The sequence below is a fragment of the Pleurodeles waltl genome, chromosome 8 (assembly GCF_031143425.1).
Source record: "Pleurodeles waltl isolate 20211129_DDA chromosome 8, aPleWal1.hap1.20221129, whole genome shotgun sequence".
NCBI lineage: Eukaryota > Metazoa > Chordata > Amphibia > Caudata > Salamandridae > Pleurodeles > Pleurodeles waltl.
Window position 1 is genome coordinate 401,445,978 of NC_090447.1, and position 16,887 is coordinate 401,462,864.

The 16,887-nt window shown below is 44.6% G+C and overlaps 1 protein-coding gene across 1 annotated transcript in view; it reads left to right on the top strand.

Annotated features, from left to right (window-relative positions):
* CNGA3 (cyclic nucleotide gated channel subunit alpha 3) overlaps positions 1 to 16,887 on the top strand; it is a 319,905-nt gene that overhangs the window by 120,015 nt on the left and 183,003 nt on the right. The window contains exon 2 of the mRNA XM_069204272.1: positions 8,317 to 8,492. Coding sequence (XP_069060373.1) covers positions 8,392 to 8,492 — 101 coding nt within the window. The 5' untranslated portion in view covers positions 8,317 to 8,391. The remainder of the gene's footprint in view (positions 1 to 8,316; positions 8,493 to 16,887) is intronic.

Consider the following 16,887-nt stretch of genomic DNA (forward strand, 5'->3'; position numbering starts at 1 on the left):
GCAAAGTCCGATATCAAGGATGCAACATGCAGTCGGGCAATGCATCAGTTACGAGGAGCTGTGAGGTTGCGATGTAGAGTCTGTCATCGAAGCTGCCCTTGATGAGGGATGTGAGGGCCTTCACCAAGTATGCATCGCACAGTGGTGGTTCGGAAGGTGTTGTAGGGTCTGCCGGCGATGTGGGTCTTTGCGATGGGTCTAATCCACGCAGCAGCGGAGCTGCATCGGCTCTGCTGGTGGTTGTGCAGCACAGCAGAGTGCAGCAGAGGAGAGGAGATGTGTCGGTTTTGCTGGCTCCACAGAGGCTGGCAGAGCACCTTAAGCCCACTTCCAAGGTTTCAAGACTGGGGTTGCACCACTTGGCAGGGTAGGCTCACAGATGGCAGAGTCCAGGTGCAGGTGCAATGTTGTTGCAAGCCAGTTGTGACCCTGAGGCTTCTGATCAAGAGGTCAGCTAACTAACCCTTGGAGTCTTCCTGGGAGATATACGTGAGCAAGGTCCACTAACAAGAAGGAGCATACCCCTTTCCTAAAACAATAGAACACAGGTCAGCCATTAATAAACCCCAATTCTATATATTCAGGTTCAAAGGACTATCAACATAAACAATACTCCTGCTCACCCTCTATTTTTTTTGTGTTCTTAAACATCAGTACAATCTATGACACATGCTGCAATATTTCATAATTCTTATTTATTATTTTTGCAACTGTATTTGTTCTTTAACAATCCTACATATATTCCGTTTATACAAACATTGAATACATTTATCCTTATCATCAATGATTCACAATATATTTAACAGATCCTTTTCAAAACTCATTTACAAAATTCATTTACCAAATAAAGCCAATGACCACTAATTCCATTAATTTACACACTCATGCTCACTAAATAGTCACAATGTTCCCCAAACACCATCACTAATCTCCAGAACACAGTGTGTAGCACCTTGTTTTGGATCTGTCGAAGACTCCTGGTCCCAGTCTGGTGGACCTAAAACAAACATTTGATGCACTGTCTGGCAGAGACTTCTAACCCCAGATTCCTTACCATGAAATATTACACAGGCATCAGACTTGATCTGGAAATTTTCAACCAGTACCTCTGCACACCAGCAGGTGGCGTCGTTTGACTCCACCCCGGCACCATCTACGTTGGGAGTGATGTGCCAGGTGCCTTTACATGTGCAACCCCAGTGCGCTTACAGCAGTTCTTTACTTTCTGTGCCATCAGCACTGATCCAGACAGATCTAGCTCTGTCCACGTTTTGGACAACTTTTTCAACGTTTTGTTGAGTCTTTTTGAGACTTTGTCTCCCAGTGTGTTAGGGATGTCCCCCCAAAAATGGTAGGGTTTAAATCCTGTAGTTCCTGTCACAGACAGATTTTTGTGACAGACCCCCCCACTCTGTTTTGTCTATGGTCTCTGGAACCAGACCACGACTCCAAGGCCTCTGAGGACTGTTGTGCCATGAACCCCAAGGTGCTGCAAGAGCGTTACTTGAAGCTCCTTGTCCCCCAACAGTGGTCGCCACCATAACATTCCAGTTCCTGGTCACAAGGAAGGTCCTGGGCCGTTTGTGTGGATGTTCCAGGTACTCATCATTGTGCTCGAAGCTGACAGGTAAGTCCAACAGAAAGTCAAAGTAGTCCAAGAAGTCGAAGTACTCTTTGACCATCACCGGTCTAACTCACCCACTGAGGTGCAGGAATGATGTCACTCTAAGCCCAGCCCCTCCCTGAACCTGTGTCTAGGTCCACTCCCCACCTCTGTGAGTTTGCTGGAGCCGGAGTCACCCCGTCCTAGTCCTTAAATTTTATGAAGCCATGCACCTCATTTTTGGGTGGGTCAGGCCCTGTTGAGCCCCTTCGGGTACCATGGGTTTGGTGGGCAGCCCCACTGGATTCCTGTTGGTGGGTTCACCCTTGGCTCCAGTGGAGCCTCTGGATCCGGTTATGGATCCAGAACAGCTCTGATCGTGAGACCACAACCTTTCCTGGAGCTCCTTCTAGCTACATTGTTTCCAGTGCCACCGATGCCCCAGTGCGGCACTGAACCCATCAGTAAACCCGTCTCCCATACAGAGCTGGATAAGCATCATTCAGTGTAGAATCCAGCGACGGCTGGAACTCGACCTTCTGAGTCAGTGCCAGGGCCTCCTTTCTTTGACCGGTCCTGTAAGGAGTATGATTGTGGTGGATCTGAGGATCCTTATGGTTACGGGAACCCTTTAGAAGAGCTAGGATAACTGGTATGATGAACTGGCAGATGTCAATGGTCTAGACACCTCCCCAGTCCCAGGATTAGTCTTTCCTCCCAGTATGTCTGCGAAGAAAGGAGCTTCCTTTGCCATGCTGGTGAGGAGGGTGGCTGTGGTCCTGGACAGTGGCAGTCAAGATGTATGTCTTGACATAGGTGCTTCAGCCGGGATTTACCCCACAGAATTCCTCCTCCCCATTAATGAAGCCCTCACAGATGTGCTGCTCAGGGCATAGGCCAAACCCAGTAGAAGGGCTCCTGTGCTTTGGATAATTTCCCGCCACCATTGCCCTATTCCCAGGGACCCATCCTCACCCAACACCCTATCCAGAGAGTCTGGTGTCCATGCTGCCACCCCCAAAGTATCCCAGGTGTGTTCCCTACCACACCACCAGATAGAAACTCCAAAAAGCTGGGTGCATTTGGCAAGAGAATGTTAACTTCCGCCAGCCTAGCCCTGTGGTTAGTGAACACCACATGCCTCTTGGGCTGATACACCCACATAGTTTGGGATTTGGTTGTGCAAGTGCTGCCCACGGTCTCACAGGAGACTCAAACCATACTGACCCAGGCATCTATTGCCAATGACAGAGACAAAGCAAAGATCACTATTCGCTGTGAACTGGATATGACCAATTCGCTACGCAGAGTGACTGCTTTGTCAATGGTACTCATCTCTTATGTACATGCCCTTCAATGGCACCCCCTCTTCAGTGATAAGGTAGATTCCATGCTGGAAAGCTTGAAGGACAGCCGGACACTGCCCCATCTCAGGGTCTCTCAGTGAGCCCAAAACAACCACAATCTGCTTCTGTGGCTACTGGAGGAGCTACCAACTTTTCCCTTTTTCTAACCAGCCACTAAGGTGCACAGACTCCACAGTGCCCTAGGAGCTGTTGATGCAGCTTCCACAAGCCGTGTGGGACACACAGCCAGAGGTCTACCTAATCCACCACACCTCCAGCAGCCGGCAGATGGAGTTCCACCTCTCTCTGTTCAGTCAGGATGTACAGGCTGTTTTGGCCTAATGAGTCATTAAGACGGCTGCACACCAGAAGTAGGTCGTGTTTGCTAATCCCACTACTTTCTAGTGCCCAAGAAAGACAGAGGACTCTACCATATTTTATGTCAAATCAGGATCTGTCTGCTTTGGATTCTGGAGACTCGATGGTAGCACTGGACTTTCAGTACGCATACTCCCACATCCCCATCCTGCTTGCCCTTACTTGCCATTCATGGTGGGCCACAAGCATTTTCAGTTCACTGTTCTCCCATTTGACCTCACCAGTGGTCAACGAGTGTTCCCGAAGGTGACAGCAGAATATGTGGCAGTTAGGTGTTCCAGTCTTCCCCTACCTCGACGACTGGCTGTTGAAGGCGGACTTGCCCGAGGCAGTCATTTCCCACCTCCAACCTATGGCGGACCTCATGCATTCACAGAAAAAGCCACACAGGACTCCCTCTCAGACGCTTCATTTCATTAGAGCAATTCTGGACATAGTGCAGTTTTGGGCCTATCCTACAGAGACATGAGTCCAATATATTCATGCTATGGTTCTGATGTTTTTCCCTCCAACCTGGAATTCAGTGAGACTAACTCTGAGGCTGCTAGGCCTCATGACTTCCTGCATTCTGCATCCTCCTAAGTGGGATCAGAAGTCCAAGTTGGTGCAGCATCAGGGGAATCTCTCCGACCTGGTTCAGATATCGGAGAGGACTGCAAAGATGTGCAGTGATAGCAGATGAATCAAGACTGAGCCAGTGGCAGACCCCTCTCCCTTCCTCACTCATAGCTGACTGTAGTGACAGATGAGTCACTCCTAGGTTAGGGTGGCCAACTGGGAGAGGTGGAGATCAGAGACTTCTGGTCTCTGGCAGAGTCTAGGCTCCACACCAACCTGTTGGAGTTGAGAGCGATTCACCTGATATTGAAAATCTTTCTTCCTCTCATTAGGAGAAGGCTGGTTAAGGTGTTCACAGACAACTTATATGGTTTTTGCAACAAACAGGGCAGGATTGGGCTGTGGAGCCTGTGTAAAGAAGCCCTGAATCCCTGGACATGCCTGGAATGTCAGGACATATTCATGGTCATTCAACATCTGGCAGGTTCTCTGAATGCCAGAGCTGACAAACTAAGCTGTCAATTCCTTGGGGATCATAATGGTGCCTCCATCCCAAGGTGGTGCAAGGTCTCTTCAGCAATTGAGAACCTTGGTTAAATATATTTGCCACCGTCAAGAACACGCAATGTCAGCACTTCTTCACGCTGTAGTTTCCAAGGTGACTCTCCCTCAGAGACACTTTTTATCTTGAGTGCAGTGCAGGCCTTCTGTACTTCTTTCGACCGATACCACTACTGCCCGGAGTTCTCAAGATGATCAAGACAGATTGGGCCCAAATCTTTCTCGTGGCTCCGGACTGGGCATGGAGAGTATGGTGCCCTCGGGCCTCTGAACACTCCAGGAGGATCTACTGGCACAACAACAGGGAACCCAAACCTGCATATGCTCTGCGTTCATGCATGGCAATTGACCGGTGCCAGTAGACAGTTTTTGACCTCCTGTGATGTTGTTCTGGCAGCCAGGCATCCCTCAACAAAAACAGTATATACCTGCCTTTGCGGCAAATTTGTGCCTTGGTGTGCTTCCCAAAAAATTGATCCCCTTTCTGCACTTTTGTCTGAGGTTTTGTTTGTTCTCTGCCCAGAAAAACTTTTCTTTGGGCACAGTTAAATGGTATCATTCAGCCATATTGGCATTCTTACGGGTCCTGGATCAGCCCTCCCTATTTAAAGCACCTATTGTGACTTGTTTCCTAAAAGAACTACAACATATGTTCTCTCCAAAACACTTTATCATGCCCAAAAGGGACTGAACCTAGTGTTGACTTTTCTGGTGTGCTCACTCTTAGAGCCCTTGCATAATTGCCCTATAGGCCTTTTCACTATTAATACAGTTTTCTTGTTGCAATTACATCAGCCAGCAGAGGTAGTGAATTGCAAGCACTCTCTGTGCACTCTTTTTTCACATTACTTTTTTCCAAGGTCAACTGCGGCTAGACGTCTCTATTAGATGAGCAAGTTACTTACCTTACACTCTGCCTTATCAGGTAGAGTCTCTATCTATCTGCAGATTCCCTACTGACCCACCAATCTTACCAACACTGCAAACGGATTTCTCTCATTAGGGTCACCATTGTATGTCCCTACTCTCTGCATGCTGGTCCATCAACATCCTATTTTTTTCTTTTTTCGCTGTATTTGCCTTATCTACACAAAGATTGTTTTGTTGCCGTATTATTATTAATGCCTTATAGCACTAAGTAAGATTTTGTAAAAAATGTTATGTGGAAGCAAATCTTATATACCATTTCATTCTAAACTCAAGATCTGTAATTGCTTTATTACACTATAATTGCTCTGTTAAATTTTTATGTGGAAGGAAAAGTTTATGGTTTTAATTAACTAATAAAAACTTGTTTATCCAATCCAACATCCTATTGAGGCTCAGTGCTTCAAACACAGAAATGTCACACAAAGAAGCTGATGTCAGCGCTCTGGGGTGGCACCTATACAGGCACAGCACAAGTCACATCCAACACAGACAACACAGAGGTGAATAACGCCACCTGCTGACGCACAGAGATACTACTAAAAAATGTCCAGACCCATTCTGACACCTGGTGAATATTCTAAGGTAAGAAAGCTGCTGCTAGAGTCTCTGCCAGATAAGGTGCTACTAAAGCTAAGCAACTTGTTCTTTTGGTGGCCAATTACTCAATCAAAATGGTGAACTGAATCCAGAGTGTACAGTAAAAATGCCCGGAAGTTATAAAAGAAAGTGAATTTGTATTCTGTGAGATGACTCTTTATGGACATTTTGGGAAACTCTGACTGGTTTGTTTTGGTAGCTTTTACTTACAAGGTAGCATCATGGAAATGAAAGGCTGAGTCTTCATTGTGTTGATTGCTTGGAAGCAACAAATAACGACTTCCATATGATGAATTATAACAGATGCATAAGAGTTTTTATTTTCTATGCCCTCCAAAGTCTCACAAATATCTTTTGACAATGTCTGTCAACATTTCTGATCCCTTGTGCTTTTTAGGTCTCGACCTAAAGAAAGATTTTGTCTAGAGCTCAGTGTACACAGACCAGCCTTGGGTCAGTCCCTTGCTCACCATTGGGTTTTGTTGTCTATCTCAGTTTGCTGCTCTTTATTTGATGTATTTCTTCTTTATATTCTTGTGTTTGTCCTGCAACTCCAGCATAGCAGCTTTACCATATTTTCCGAATTGCTTACCCGTGTGCTTCCACTGCGGTCATGAGGGGACTACTTTGTTTTTGTCCTGTGGCACTCACCAGGAGTGAACTGCTATCCTCGCTCTCATCCACATTTCCCACTTTATTTACTTTTTTAAAACATTCTTTATATGAGGGGCCCAAGAGCTGCACAATGCTACAGGGTCACACACATTTTGCAATACTTCCTCCTTACCAACGCATTATTTCTATTCTTTTTTATCAATGTTTTCTTAACCTCGGGGGGCCTTGTGGTATAGACTAGGAACCAAGCCCATGAAGTGTTGCAACTCTTGTTTAAGGTGGGAAATAGCTACAAGCTGGTGGCCTGGTTTTCTAAATCTGTGTTGAATATGACTAAACATGGCTTGCAGAAGCGCGAACAAAATAACAAGTTGACCTCGGAAGAGAGCCTAATGACAGAGAATGGGAGAGGAGTTGGAATACACACAGAAATTATTCATGAATGCAAGATTGAACGGCATTCTTTCAAATTGTAAAACATATGCTCACGACCCGCCAGAGGATCTTCATACTTAGCTCTGAAGCAACAAATTGCCATAGCTGTGACTATTCCAGTGAAAATGTTTATCATATGACATGGAGCTATTGTATTATTAATGTCTCCTGAAGGAATGTAACGGAATGTTTAGAAAAACACCGGCTAGCGAAGACCTACACTTCACAAAGATTTGGATATGGGCCGGCTTTCCAGTCAAAAGTACTAGAAGTCAGGGAATAGATTTATGGACCCAGCATGTGTCTAAAAAAGGGCAATAGCACTGCATTGAAGGGCAATGATGGCTCCTCCGGATGATAAATGGTGAAAAGCTGTGGGCCCATGTGCAAGGAGCGAAAGCATTGCGTTGCATGGGAAAGAAAAGAGTGATCCATAGGAGGCCAACTGCACACCTATAAGACTGGCAGCCTTTAAGGACCCCCAAAACGCAGGCTAACTATAAAATGGAGTAAGTATGGTGTGGCCTGAAGAACAAAAAAACCCTCCTGGTAAAATGTACAAAGAGGCATTTTACTTGTGATTCCGCTAGGCAGTAGATTGAATAAAATAGCGTGACCAACACATTGCTGCAATATTCATTGTTATAAAATTAAATCTCTGACAAGCAACTCCCTGTTCCCATTATCAGAGAATATGAAATGTAAATTCAAACTTAGGGCCTCAGTATGACCGCCGTGGGAACAGTGCTATGCTATTGCTCTTGGCTCTCTTAACGGAGCTGAAGCCAATATCGTAGCAGTCCAGCACCATCGGCATGTGCACTGTCTGCAAAGCAAAGCAAATCAGACAGTGCGCATTCCAAGGATGCAGGGGGCCCCCTCCACTGTCAATGTCAAAGGCAGCCATTGGTACCTGGAGTCCGACTTTGTGAACTCCACCACGAGTATGTGGTCCTCAGACTGCCACACTTGTAATGAGGGCCTTACTGTTTTATACACTAACTGTAACATACTCCACTGAATGTGCACTTGAAACATATTAAACAAATATATGTTGCGGTTAGCTTTCACACTAAATACATCTATCCATTGAGGTTATTATTACCTCTCCTTGCATCCTCATCTCACTACTGACACAGCAGTTATCATGTATCTATTGATGAATTCAAACAGAAGATTAGGATAAAACACTAAGATATACCTGTGCCATTACTTAAAACTATATTTTAACATATCATTCAGACTTCCATTTAATGTACTTCTTTTTCTCATTCATTTTTTTACAATTGCCAGATATTCCACGGAAGACAACCCACGACGAGTAAACTATTGTGCCATTTGGATGACTTATAAAAGTGAAGAAAAAATATGTCAGCAATCAACACGCACCACTCTTACCCGCCAAAGCACAGGCTCTCCACCCGAACCATTGATGATGATATTGAACGAATAGAAAATGGAACCAGCAGGTGAGCACCACCACAAGCGTGCATATTATTTCTTGGGATCGTTGGTGCATTTTACTTTCCAGTGCTTCCAATGCGCATGTTGTGTGTGGTCATTTATACATGCACTGTGTTGGACACTCGGGCCTCATTATAGTGTATGACCATTGATACTCATTGGAACCTGGTGCTATTGATGCTTGTTATAACCTGGTGATTGATCCCAATTATTGTCAGGATTCACTGATGCATTTACTGCCTAGGGCCTCTGGGATCTAGTATGTCTGGACCACTAATTTATATGAAATGAATGCACATGGGCATCGGGTCAATGGTATTTGGTGTTGTCTGTAGCAAATTACGATATTACTGTCTGGGGCCAATTATGCCTTTTTCTGCCATCAGAATTGGTGCATTTTACTACTGGGTTCCGTTAAGGCATATTAAGGTATGGGCCCTTTGTGCGTATAACTCCACTTAGGCTCAATACTTTTGCAGTCAATTGATTCATGTACCCTCCAGGGCTACTTATGCACACTGCTATTGGGGCAGTAAGTGCTTATTAGTGTTTGGGGTCTTTGAAGCTTCTTGTCTGTGACAGGTGAGGCTCTGTATTGACTGTGGCCCTGATGAATGGGATCACTGAGGCATATTTTGTCTGGCTTCATTGATTCATGTGCTTCCCTTTTATCCATCGATGAGCTCACTCCCTCATCATTGTAGGCCAATTCATCTATTCATGTCATCGTCCACATCATGGAGCCATCAAATTCATGCATTCAACCATTCATGGGTCGATTCATGCAATGAATTACTCACTCACCCATTCATTCTTCAAACCATTACCCTATTCTCTCATTCACCCACACACCCATTCACACAACCAAACAAACAAACGTGTTAATCAATGAAGAGGAACTTTCAATTATAAGCCAAGCCTACTGGCTGATGGGATGCATCTATGGGAGCTCATAGATTAGGCGATTCCGAATACAAACTTCAGTTAGGAGATATGTATCATTTACATACATGTACTCTGGATTTCTGCGTTCTTTCCCACTCTTTTGTTGGTACTGAATACACAGTGTGTAATAATGGAATCAAAAACAATTGCCCAACAAGACAGATAAACATTTGTCTGCACTAATCTTTCCAGTGCTGCATAAAGACTTTGTAACTCACTATGAGTTCCTCAGCTACAGGTGCAGCAATACTTTAGGCGCAGAATATCAGGTTCCGACCAGTATCCCCACATAATTCTGGGAATTACAAGGTATTTCCCAAGGAATGAGAAACAACAAGTGGACCTGGAAATGCCAGGTCCAATTCTGCATGTTTTTCTCCCTTCCTATGGAAATAGTCGACCCAAATCTGCACAAATTTGCCACCAGCTTGGAGAAAGTGGTAACTGGCCACAGGGGCTATTCTGAGGGCTGTGCTCCTGGCGTATAGGATCAGGGCAGCGTATCTGGGGGGACAGCTGAGGGCGCAGCCCCTGTAGTGCAGGAGGAGGTGGGCTAGGAGCGAGATGCAATAGTTGTACGCAGCTCTGCACAAGGCTCCGAGCCTCAGGCCCAGAATTACCAGGTCTGATATTTTTAGGACTCTGTAATCCTAGGACTAGAAACACTGGCTAATCACAATGTCACAAATCTGTATTCCTCCAGGGGATACCGCTCTGAGCCACTAATAAAGAGGGCCTTTGTGGAGAAAAGACCTGAAATTTTTGTACTCTTCTCTTGAGTTAATCAAGGGGGGGTGTTTCAGGCTGAAATACCAAGATTAAGAACATGGAGGGAAGCAGGAGGAGTTTAGATGAAAAATGTAGCATCGATAAAATAACCTAGAACCTTAGGACGCTGAAGTTAATGATATTTCTAATCACCAAAAAGTAAATTGATTGAAGACAAAAAGAAATAAAGTTTGTACAGCTGCATCTGTTTGTTTTAGTTATGTTATAGTTTTGGTGTCACTGCTCTTGAAGTGCTGGCCACAAGCAGAATGGACTTCAGAAATACCAATGTATATCATCTGTAGGTGCTTGTGCTACAGCGCTGGCTCCTGAAGCAAAAGAAAACTTATTAACTGTTGCCCTCAAGAAAACAGAGTGAACTCTCAAAAAATTCGATTACCTGCTTGATTCATGGGGAGTTGAGCGAATGAATATGGAAAATGACCCAGAAATGTACTAGAGACATCATAGACAGGAAACACCAAGCAAGCTCTGGGTTTGAGTCGCTTAACATCCACTTCGTTCTGGGTGAACAGTTAGCCGTGCTATTATATACTTCATGGGAAGACCCATTGCACAGTTTTCAATAGAATATGGCCAAGTAGTACTAACGTGTACAAATGTCAGATTTTGTTTATTTATTTGCAGTGTTGTGTCTAGCCCTCTATTTACTTGGACGGGGAAGGGGATGAGAATGGAAAACTAGCGATCAGTAGTGTTTTTTTCAGGCTATCATGTGTACTTTTATGGTCTTTTGGGAATATTTACAGCATGCTGCCCTAATGGGCAATGGAATGCAACAGGACCACATGGTTACAGAAGTCTGCAGTACCATGGGGCTGAGTGTGTTTTATGAAAGTGTGGTGGGATCATGTATAGGGGACAAAGAAAAAGGGGATCAGTGGAGAAATTAACATAATAAGAGTCCTGAGAATATTCTTGAAGTTTGGCTGGGATGTTGCTTGTCTTGTGAGAGATGCCATTCCACAGTCGAAAAGCATAAGATCAGACATCCTGTTTTCATGTAGATTCTATTTGAGATTCTTTAATTTCTAGCCTGTCAATGGATAAATTGTGAGATGGGTGTCTCTTGCTAGAAAATGAGTTTTTATTTAGATTTTGGCTGACTTGGTACTCCGACAAAAACTGATGGATATTCTATCCACCAGTTTACTAGTATAGGCTAAAAGGCCCTTGTGATGGAGTATCTCATCCTCCAATCTCAAAATAAAGGCCTTTTATAGTCTCTTTTGTTTGACCGGGTTAACTTGTAGACCACCTAGAAAACTCTAAAATGGATGTGTGCTGGACAAGAGAGTCAGTGCAGTTGCTTCGCGAATTCAAGTGATTGCGCAAATTGTTGCTTTACTACAATGTTGAGCCCTTTAACGATGATGTTTGGGAGGCCAGTCAACTGGCTCTTGCTCCCATGTGCAAAAGAAATAACATCGGGCACATATTACCTAAAGGTTGCACTTTCCTGGTTTGTGCCAAGGTGCACCTTAAAGCAGGTGCCCCAGGTGCAAGCTGGGAAAGTGCACCCTACTAGGCAGAATGCACTGTCCTCAAGGCATCAACAAACTTGTGCTGCCTCCTGGCAGTGCATTCAAGAGAAATAAGGAGCTCCATGTTTCTCTGTGCAGGTGGTAACCCGCCTACACTTTTCAGAAGGATTAAAGATCCCCTGGCAGGTGAGTGCAGTAAGTCACTGCAACCGGCTGCAAAGGTCTGTCTGGGGGGTCCAGAGGGATGCTTTAGAATGCGCACTGTAAGTGTGCCACCTTTTTGTGGCACACTTTCAGTGTGCCTTCTAAAGGCATGTTTGCCTTTGCACCTACATTGGTAATACGGCATGGGGGCAGCGACAAGGAGATTCCCTCATTTGCATGGGACCACATCCTTTGCAAATGAGGGAACGCCCACCAATGCGCTCTGTATTACAGAAGGGAGTCGCACAAGCATTTACAATCCCTTCTGTAATACCAAAGTGCCTAAGAGGAGTAAAAGTGGGCACAAATGCCCGTTGTGCCCCTTGGGTACTTTTGTAATAAGGCCCCTTGACTGGTTTTGTGGAAGTTAGGGCTAGAATTTGTGTTGAAGGATAGAGTGTAGCTGCGGTCTAGGCTTTCTTTTTTATATGGTACTTGAAGTATAGGCTGCTGTCCATGCAAACACCAAAGCATTGGTACAAATGACAAGGCATGGAGAGAAACCTTGCACATCACTACTGACATTACAATATGGATTGCTGTTGTAAGATTCAAGGCGATGGATCCCATGCAGAAGTCCACAGGAAAGACGTTCCGCAGCGTGGAGCCCTTAAAGTGAAGGGTTTAACCTCAAACAGTCCTTTCCTCTGCTGCTGAAAGGTGGGGTGACTTTAGAAACCTGCCATGACTTTAGAAACCTGCCATAGATACCTGGATGTTAGATTACTGTAGTGTGGTATGCATACCCTTGAATACATAACTGCTGTAACCAATGTGTACGTATTTTACTAAAGTGTCTGGGAAATTATTATAGTGGGGTTTATTTATTTATTATTTATTTAGTGTGCAGCCACATTCGAGCTCTGATGGCTCACAAAGTAGCTGAAAACAGTAGGCTGCAGAAGAGGGACATGGCGGAAGAATACAGTAATACATTAGATACGCCTTACACTCATAGATTATTTGTAGAAGGTGAAGAGGCAAATGGATAATCGGTAATGGTTGGTAAGGCTAGGGCTCAGACTGCATGCAAAATTAGCCTAGGAAATTCAAATATCAGGGGTGTGGAAATGCAACTTCTCATAGAAATGGGGATTCAGTGTAGCTAACTATTTAAAATATTTTGAAATTAGATTAATTGCCCCAAGATATCCCACTCGTTTGTGATGACACCAGAATTAACAATGAGATTTTGCAGTAGCTTTCTATTAACGTTCGGCTGTTAAAAACAGAAAAGGGGGTCTCCCTGGGGGAAATATAAGCAGTTGGACTGGGCTTGTTTTACCAAATGCGTCAAGTTTTAGCAAACGCTTTTACTTTTTCATTACTTAAGTTTCTTTATCTGGGAGTTTTGCAGGAAAGCAACCATCGTCATAACTACTATTCATCAGCTCTTCTCATTCCATCCATGGTACCCTCTTCCCAAACAATTGCATCTTACTCCCTCTGCCTGTCACTCACTCTCACTTACTGTCACTCTCAAACACATGCTTGATGATGACACATACTTACTCTCTCACACACACATGCTCACTCTCACTCAGCACTCACTCTTTCTTTCATAGACTCATACACACTCAGTCTCACTTATACCACACAATAAGGCTCATTCACTCGCACTCAGTTACACTCCTCACTTATTATCATCTCCCACACACATGCTCACAACGCTTACTCACACACACACACACGCATGCTCAAAAGCTCACAAATACAGATGCTATCTCTCTTTCACACATACTCACTGCTTCTCACCCGCATGCGTGTACCTATTTGAGAGGTTTTTTTTTTACTTACCTACAGACCTACAAATGCCAGCACCAGTCCACTTCAGTTGTTCAGCAGCTGCTGCTGGACATATCCTTGGGGCATAAACACAGCTTCCTGGTGCCTCAATCATTGAAGCAGGGCGCTGAGAGCTGAAGCCTATGCAGTATTTACACCATGCAGATGCACTGCACAGTCTTCAGCTTTTAACTTCTTGCTTATTCACTCACCCTCTTCCAACTCAACAGAGGGTACGGTGGGATGGGGCAGTAAAGGATCTGATCTCAACTTATCCTGTAACAAAATGAGATGGCAGCCTGATTGCATTGTAGCGCCAGGCACTAAAGGGCAGAATCCTGAAGTGTCCATGGCTACCTTTGCAAATGATGCTGCAACATGTCACGTCACAAATGTGAGAGGCCTGGAGTAGTGTCAGGCCTCTGGGGCCAGGGCTGGAGCAGTGTGCCAGCTGTAAACAATATGTCTGATGGCTGGTGCAGACACCTCCATGCACTTGCACCAGCCATCAGACAGATTTACTGCCTCAAGATGCTGACTGACCCTCACTCGCACAGAAATATATCAGCTGTGAATAATAGTCTACTATTCACTATTGGTATAGTAAAAGGACTAGAAAACAAAGAAGACATAAACTCAACGCCCACAAGGGTGAGATATCACTGATCAATATTTCTGGGGAGGGGTGATCTATCCAGTTAAAAAATCTGTTTCATTCTGTGAAAAATCAACCCGCTTCCAAACCCTTTAACTTAGCCCCTATCAAGAAATTTCCTATCAGCTGTCACTCACTTATTCAAATTCCCTTGACAAGCAACCAAATATTGGTAATCCAACACGAGACCAAAGACGTATATTTAATAATATTTTGCACAGGATTTCATATGGCACAATTCACTGCAAATTGTATGCACACAATTAAACAAGATTGAGGTGTTTACATATTGGTTAGTTGCAGTACTGTGTGCCTGTGTTGACTGTCTGGCTATAAGGCACCCAGGTGTATTCCTCTGTCATTGTTTTAAGCCATTTCAACATCAGGCTGAGACCTGTGGCGAAATCGAGGCTTACTTGACAGGGCATGATGTATTTGGGTTGTAAGCAAAACGACATCGTGGTAATAAGTGTAACTAGAGGAATAGAACTGCAGTGTAGCACTGTACTATCTGTGGTACAGGGTTATGTGCAGTGGTCATCAGCCATGAACTCTTTAGCAGCCTATGCAAAATAATCAGCCCAGACAAAGATCCGAGGCATCACTGGCTAAATCGAACATCTTTTATATCATGAAAGGCTATTTGCAAGCTGAACATTATGGGCCTTATTTACAATATTTTGGTGCAGGGCAGTGCCTCAAGGCTTCTTTCTGCGCTGCCCTGCATCCAAAGAAAAAGGCAGGAATGTGCCTTATCTATGAATCTATAGGATACAGCACATTCCTGTCCTCTTCCACTGCACCGGTGCAGAATTGGCTGCCATGCACCAACGCAAGCACCCTTGCACCATGGTGCAAGGTCTGTGTTGTAGGAATGATTTTTTTTGTGCAGGAAGGGACACCTTCCCACACAAAAACAATCAATGGAGACATTTTCCTCCTTCTATGTGTGCTGCAGAATGCAACACACATAGAAATTGGAAAAAACGAGAACAAATAAAGTTATTTCTCTTTGTTATGCCTCCCCTGGGGAGATGTAAGCTTTTGACGCATTCCCACTTTTACAAATCCTTGTAAATCTGGGAATGCGTCAAAATCCATGGTTGTTGCATAGGAACGCCCACCACAACACTTATAGAACCCTTCTTAGACGCAGAGTAAAGCAATGCAGCAACTTGCACTGCGTTGCCTTACTCCATTGTAGCGTTATGCTATATTGCACAACTTGCGTTAGTATGAATAACTCGGAAACCTTGCATTTGTTCTTATGCTGGGCCAGCCGGCGGGTGCACACATGCATTGCTCATTTCCAGCTTCCCCACTTACCACGCCTGCTAGCCCATCAAGATTTCATAATCTCAACCCATGTGACCTCAAGGCATACCTCACCTCATAACTTCTACAGAGGGAGACCAACTGACTTTCCTCTGTCAGGACCACTTGCAATGGTAGTGCCCGCGACCAGTTACAACACTGGCATGACACTACTTTCCTCCCAAAATGTAATAACTTTGTAAAACAAAATAAATTAGAGATCATAGAGAAGCAGTGGATACAAATAAATTGTCTTGAAAGAGGTGATCTTATAGCCTCTGAGAAGGATCTGGGTTACCTCTCAAAACATACTTCATGCGAGTGGACCTCTCGTTAGCATCGTCTATCTGATGTCTGTGGGGAGAACCGGACACCCTGAATTCTCCACCATAGGGCTGGTTTCAAGCACAGGAGAGGAAGGTGAGGCAGGTAACTCATCTGCGGTATCTTGCAATGAGTCTTGATCATTATCAAAAGACTGAATGGTGGGCTTGACTGTCTCCAGGTGAGAGCTAGGGTAGAACCGTTTAAGCATGGAAATGTTTCTAGTAAATGTCCCTTTCTTTGCAACAATCTTGGTTCCATATTCAAGCACAATTGCCCAAGTGCTTCTTTCAAATGGTAGGCAAAACTTCCTGCCTGGGTATTGGTCTTTGAGTAGCACGAGGGCTCCAAATTGCAAGTTCGAGATTTTGGCTCACCGATGGTGGCTGTCTTTCCGATTTACCTCTAGTCACTTCTGGTGCACTTGGTTGTCATCTATGGTTCAGTCCTCCATTGGCGATGATGAGGAATGGAGTCTGTCAGCACCCGCCCCATTGAGACATGACTGGGGGCTTGTCCAGTGATGGCATGTAGAGTCTGGTGGTAGCTTAGTAGGAAGGAGTAGATGGCGTACTCGGGAGTCTGCCCACAGGCAGAAGTGATCTGAATAACCTTGCTCAGGGTCCACATAAATCGCTCTACCTATCCATTTGCTGGGGCCACTGGGGTGTGATCTTATTATGTGGGATCCGTTTTGATTCGAAGTAAGATGCAAGTTCATGGCTTTGAAATGGAGGACCATTGTCAGACCTCAACTCTGACACCAGATCATGGGTGGCCAGGATCTTCTTTATATTGGGAATCACAGCATCCGCCATTAAGGATGAGATGATTTCCACTTTGGGATACTTAGAGTAATCATCGATTACGACCATGGAATGCCTTCCATCAGGGAGGCTC